Source organism: Papaver somniferum, chromosome 9 (genome assembly GCF_003573695.1).
Source record: "Papaver somniferum cultivar HN1 chromosome 9, ASM357369v1, whole genome shotgun sequence".
Classification (NCBI taxonomy): domain Eukaryota; kingdom Viridiplantae; phylum Streptophyta; class Magnoliopsida; order Ranunculales; family Papaveraceae; genus Papaver; species Papaver somniferum.
The window spans coordinates 140,937,237-140,943,644 of NC_039366.1; the positions used below are offsets into that span (position 1 = coordinate 140,937,237).

General features: G+C 35.4%; 1 protein-coding gene across 1 annotated transcript; it reads left to right on the top strand.

Moving 5' to 3' along the window:
* The first annotated feature begins 354 nt into the window (after positions 1 to 354).
* On the top strand, positions 355 to 3,556 carry LOC113313640 (ACT domain-containing protein ACR12-like). The gene is made up of 10 exons (XM_026562433.1): positions 355 to 623; positions 846 to 891; positions 1,012 to 1,134; positions 1,654 to 1,748; positions 1,944 to 2,022; positions 2,153 to 2,212; positions 2,314 to 2,369; positions 2,580 to 2,685; positions 2,774 to 2,842; positions 3,258 to 3,556. Exons 1-10 carry the CDS (start codon positions 460 to 462, stop codon positions 3,318 to 3,320), a joined length of 861 nt encoding a protein of 286 aa, XP_026418218.1. The 5' UTR covers positions 355 to 459; the 3' UTR covers positions 3,321 to 3,556.
* Positions 3,557 to 6,408: the final 2,852 nt, after the last annotated feature.

The window sequence follows — 6,408 nt, forward strand, 5'->3', positions numbered from 1 at the left end:
ACTCACGGGACCAAATCACTGACTCACGTTTTTTGAGTCAGATCTGACTCAAAATAAACATATTGAGTTAGATCCAGATGAGCCAGATGATTTCACTCAGATCCAGATGACTCAGATCCAAACATAGTGCTACTTCAGGAGCTGGCCAAGCACTTCGAGTAAACTCAAACGGCACAGATCTAAGTGTTCTCCCACGTGGCACATGAAACACGTAGAAGTAACTTAATTATAATACTCCTAAATGAATGAAACATTATTTCCTTTTCTGATTACATCAGCTAAATATATAATGATATCTGACGTGTCAAACATTTACATCACATGGTATCACGAAAGTGATTGGAGAACATCATCGAGTATATCATAGCCGAGATGAAGAAGTAACAAGAGTCGACGAAGAAGAACAAAAGAAAAAAAGAAAAGAAAAAAAGGCAAGGCAAGAACACAAGAAAGATCGCCATGGCAATCACAAATACTTTCTGTTCTTCTTTCATTATCCCCCGATCTAGGGTTACTGATTTTGGTTCAATTTCAAAAATATCACTGTTTACTACTACTGCTAGTCAGATTCATCATCGGATTGGATTTGGTGATCAATTTGGTTTCATGTCATCTACAAACAAGTAAGAATTCATCTTTACATGTGATTTGAAGTTTACTAATTTCATGCTGTTCTTAGAGATTGTAGATTTACTGTTTAAGTTTTGAAGTGATTTAACTAGGGTACAAGAGGAAATCTGTGGGTGAATTTGATTGAATTTGCATTAAATCTTAATATATGTGTTAATTAGAGTGGAAGAATTTGTATTTGTCTTTCCTAAGTTACTCTTGAACTGTGTTTTTAGGTGCATTTTGCGAGCTTCAATTGATTCAGTAGAATCAAAATTTTCGGTCAGTGATTCAGCACTTGATAACTAGCTCTTATTGAGGATGTTACATGTGTATAATAATGATTATCAGTTTTTTGTTTGTATAAATTTTATGTTAAGGAAGAGTTGTTACAATTTGCAGAAGTCAGAGCAGGATGGTGAATCTGTTCCAGTGCCAATAGTTTTGATAGATCAAGATTCAGATTCTGACGCAACACTTGTACAAGTTAGCTTTGGAGATCGTCTTGGAGCTCTTATCGACACGGTAAAGGAATTATAAATCAATTGTTTCAGTTAATTTTACTAGTAAAATGATTGAGGGTCATGTTGCTGCCTTAGATGGTTATTTTCGTACTGAGTGGTTATTGTAAGTTTTGACATGGATGTGGAAAGTCAAAGTGGATGGTAGGGCTTGAAAGATTTCTTTCTAAGTCTCTATTAAGCTTTCTCTTAACTCTACAAGTTAAAGGTTTCTCATTTAAGTAGTATTCGGGGTCAATGCTTCTTCTGTTCATGAATGATGACTGAGTGGTTCTGTAAACCTGCAAACAGGCAAACTGCCTGCTTCTTATCATTTCTCCTGCCAGTTGTTTGGTGATGAGTTTTTCCTGAATTTTGGTTCTTCATGGAATTTTCCTAGATACAGTTTATGAAGTTCTTGCAAAATCTGCATATGAATGACAGTGTAGTACTGCATTTGATGCCTAGGTAACCTCATCCAATTTGTTTATTTGCTATGTCTATAAGATATAATTTCTGATGCATTTGGTTGTGTCACTGGCAGATGAAGGCCCTTAAAGATTTAGGGCTGGATGTGACAAAGGGAACTGTGACAACTGTGGAATCGGTAATAGAGACCAAATTTTTCATTACACGCATGTAAGTATCGTTCCCTTTATGTTGTATGATTAAGGCTGTCTGCTACCCTTCTTATCTTTTTTTTTAATGGTGTTTTCTTTGTTTGTAATCAACTGCTTACTGTTTCAACTTGTGGCTTCATGTTGAGCTCATATTTTCTTTCCAAAATCTTCCAATAAGAATGCTTACCAAAGATTTATCTGCTCAAATTTCTAGGGGGCGGAAAGTCGAGGATCCAGATATGTTGGAAACAATAAGGCTCACCATCATTAACAACCTTCTGAAGTATCATCCGGTTTGTTCACTTAAATTGACACTCTCTTTGTTAATCTCTATATGAATTTTACTGCTGGCACCCTTTTTTTGTCTTCTGACTTATATATTTCTCAGTTTTTAAATTTTGGTCTCAATCTTTACCTCTCTAGGAATCCAGTGAGCGGCTTGCTATGGGTGAGGCTTTTGGAATTAAAGCTCCAGAGAAGAAGGTTATCCTCTCATCTATCCTGTCACACTTCCGATTCCACTTATTGTTGTTCTGGTTTTGGTATATAGTGGCATAGTGCTTACTTGTCTTTCACGTTGACAGCTTGATGTTGATATTGCCACACATATCCATATAACAGATGATGGGCCCAAAAGAAGGTTAGTAATGTTTTGCTTCAGTGATATATTGTCATTCTTTGTGCAATAATAATTCTGATGTATAATATGTTGATTTGAGATTATTAACTTTAAGCTGGCTTGCTGGAACATACTTTTCTCACATACTTCTTGATTTAATCTTTCAAAACCAATTTTAGAGGAAATAAAGTGAAACCATTTGAAACCATTTTACCTTTCTTTCTGTCCCAGCATGCTTTATATAGAGACAGCAGATCGACCTGGGTTGTTAATGGAAATCATCAAGATCATGGGTGATTGCAATGTCTATGTCGAATCAGCAGAAATTGATACAGAAGTATGTGCCTGCAAAACATTAGTTCACTTGGTTCGTACATTTTATTATGTTTTATATTTTCTTAAATCTTTATCTGTTTATCTAACAGGGATTGGTAGCAAAGGATAAGTTTCATGTTAGCTACAGCGGAGCCGCACTAAATGACTCTCTGTCACAGGTAATCTAGCACCTCATTAGTTATTAATTAAGACAGAATAATTTCTCCTGCATTCTTAATAATTGTAAATTCATCTAAGGTTCCGCAGTAATCTGTGTTCTCGTCTTACACGAAGTAATAGTTACTCCGAGTTTCCATCTTGATATTTAGCGAGATGTGGGCAAAAGCTCTCATTCTATTTTCCTCATTTCTATTTTCCTCATTTATACTTAAGGCAGGTTAGGTGTACAGTTTTGTGGGAATCAAGTTAATCATGGTCTCTTGTTTCCTTATTTGTTATTTCAGAAGTGTTTCGAGACCCAGTACGGTTAAACCATGAAGTTAGGCAGCTTAATCTGTTCATCTGTCGAATAGACTAAGAAAGTATTTGTAGTGTGTTACATTTTCAAGTTTAAACTTTACTCCTCTTTTGCAGGTTCTTATAAACTGTCTACGCTACTACCTACGAAGACCCGAAACTGATGAAGATAGTTATTAAGTGGCGATGTGTACATGTAAAATTACTCTCGGCTTAATGTTTAAAGCCATCTTATGTTAATTTATGCTATGATTGTAACACAATAACCAGTACAAGAATTTCATTAAGGAAAAACATCAACCTTTTTAGTTTTGTTCATTTTGCAACAATTAAGAAAATGTAAGACAGTGTAAAAGTCTTTTCAAGATGTTTGGTTAATTTAGCAAAGGCCGTAGGTCTCCCATAGGTTTTTCGGGTAAATGCCATTGTATATGTTTTCTTATTCTGGTTTAAGACCAGATAAGTACTGGCCTATTATGAATAGGGAAAGGGGATTTCAACAAAGTGCGGCACTTTCAATTTCATATTTAAGTAAGTGGCACAATTTTTTTCAGAATTTATTTAATGCTACACATTTGATCTTTTCCATCTTTTTTTTTTCAAGAAAACAATTGACATCCGTTAGTACATATGTGGCAGTTATTCAGCTTAGTAAATGACATCTACGCCCTTGAATCATCTCACTATACTGAGTTAAATCAAGTCATCATAACGAGTCATTAGCGAGTTAAGTCGTGAGTCAGAGCTAAATCTAAGTCAAGAACTCATATATAACTCACAACCAAAGTCAAGAACCACCACATCAATTTCTTCAAACTCACTCTTCAGCTGCAATACCACAATCCTCTACCCAATACCAAAACCAGACTCCCACCTTCAACGTCTTCGTCTTTACTGCGAAGAATGGCATTAACTTCATCACCACAGATCACCAACCATGGCTAGTCCGACTGCATCACGATCAACACAAAGCATCATCAAATATTTCATCTGCAGCTCCAGAGCAAATAACACCTCAAACCACCACCTGAAATTCCACCAACATAATTATTTTTTTCTCTTGTAAAGCACCTTTAAAATCTCTTATCAGTACAACCACGTATTAAACCCTAATATCAACTGCAACACTAGAAACTAGCAGCATCACTCATTTCCATTCTCATATCAATCAATATGACTTAATCAAAATTATCATATCAATATTAGTAGCTTAATATGACCCGAGAGTTACATGAAACAAATACGAAAACGAAATTACAATAAAATTTGCACGTGTTAACTTAAAGGCCTTGACTCATAAATACAAGAACACGTGGTCTGCAAATTTTAAAAATCAACGTATTAGATTAAGCAATTTTTTTTGCTAAGTTAAGATTAAGCAAGTCTCACAAAAATCATATATGAAAATTCAGCAAACTATAAATGGTTCTAATTTTCGATGAAATTATCACAAATCCATGCATATACCTTAAGATAAATGGAAAAAGTTTTTACTCTTGGTTTTGTATGTTAAGACGAACTACTTACGAGTAGTGATTGTAAGAGCACTGCTCAGTCGAACTCGCAAGCGTTGCTATCTCAAGCTTGTTGTCAAGTTTAGTTGCCAAAACTATAAGTCTTGATTTCTAGCTAGTGTACTTATAGCTATGTCCCGGATTAGGATAGAATGTGTAGTTGAGCATTAGACTTCACGACATTCATCAATTGAAGACGAATAACTACTAAGGGGATCTTGTGGAACTTCATCAACAAAAGGTATGTGGAGACTTGAACTCATCTATCTCTCAGAAGTCTATATCTATTCTATCTCCTATTGAGACAAAAGTTGTATAGCTATATAGACTTTATATTATACATATTTGATATTTCGAGCTGAGTTTAACTCACTTACATATTTCTCGAAATTTGTGTTGGTAAGCTTTCGCTTTAACCAAGTCCATCTTTATTCTTGACGAAAGTCAAAAGATGATCATGTGAAAATCGCCCGGTAACATCTTACATGACTTAATTGTGTGAGACAGTCATTTAATGTAGACTCGGAATGTCTCGTATTGATCTACTGATTACTTGAAAATTGCTTTGAAGCTAATAGTTTGTATGAGACAGCTATTCCCGTCTTCCAAGAATGTTTCAATGATTAAGATGGAGTTTAGGATGTTTAGCTATTGATTAAATATAACACAGTATGCATACTTGTATGCTAACTGTTGCAAGTTATTCAAAGTCCGGGAACCATAGTATGCATACCCGTACGCGTACTGGTTTGGAAGTTGAAGTCCGGGAACTTAGTATGCATACCCGTACTACCGGCGTAATAGTTCAAGTCCGGGAATTCGACTGAGTTTGGTGGCGTACGACAGTATGCGTACCGCATACTGGCGAACCCAGACCAAGTCCGGAACTCTAATTATGCATACGTGTTTGCATACTTGAGTGGGTTAAGTTCTAAAATCGGTTTGTTCGTAAACTAATATATTTATATATTAAGGAATGCAATCGTTTGCAAACCTTGGCTATAATGTTCATGAATTGATTCAAGTGAATCAAAATCGATTTTACTTCAATTGTGTCTTGTATACTTCTATGAGAATATATACAATTGAAAAACTCCATAACTAGTTTCATTTGGGTCATTTGATCTAGTTGTGATTAAGATGAAAAAGGTTGATATGAAATTGTTCATATGGCTGACTTCGGTTAACTATTTTTGGGCCAACTATGTAAACACGTTTGGGTACGGTTACTCGTACCTAAATGTAGTCACATTTCATTTGTGTATAACAAGCTAAGTTCGATGTAACAGTTGAAAGATATTAGCTTGACTCTAATCAGGTTTTCATCTAAAGGTGAATATTGAATGCTTTGTTACCAAGGTAGCATTGATTGCAACCCCTAATTTGAGACTATATAAGGGAGAACTCTAGCAACTGGGAAACCTAATCCCCACACCTCATGTGTGATACTAGTTGTGACTAGAGTCGATTCTCCTTTAACCTAGGTTTTTCCTAAAGACTTCATTGGGATTCTGAAGCCAGACGCAACTATTTTCTCTGTAGTTGCGTGTTCTGATCTTACTTTGTTTTATCGTGTTGAAAACTATCTTCTTTAAGAGTTTCTCGAGATTTAATATCCGATAGATAAGATAAAAAGTAGTCACAAACATCTTCGTCTCATCGTTTGTGATTCCACAATATCTTGTTTCGCTTCCATACGATTAAGATTATTGTGAGGTGATTGATATTACTAGGCCGTTCTTAGGGAATATGAT

What these genes read in the sequence shown, in the direction of transcription:
- LOC113313640 (XM_026562433.1), top strand. Translation starts at nt 460, where the DNA reads ATGGCAATCACAAATACTTTCTGTTCTTCTTTCATTATCCCCCGATCT. An exon ending in TTGGAGCTCTTATCGACACG is followed by an intron (nt 1,135 to 1,653) that starts GTAAAGGAATTA and finishes TGTCACTGGCAG; the next exon opens with ATGAAGGCCCTTAAAGATTT. An exon ending in AAATTTTTCATTACACGCAT is followed by an intron (nt 1,749 to 1,943) that starts GTAAGTATCGTT and finishes TCAAATTTCTAG; the next exon opens with GGGGCGGAAAGTCGAGGATC.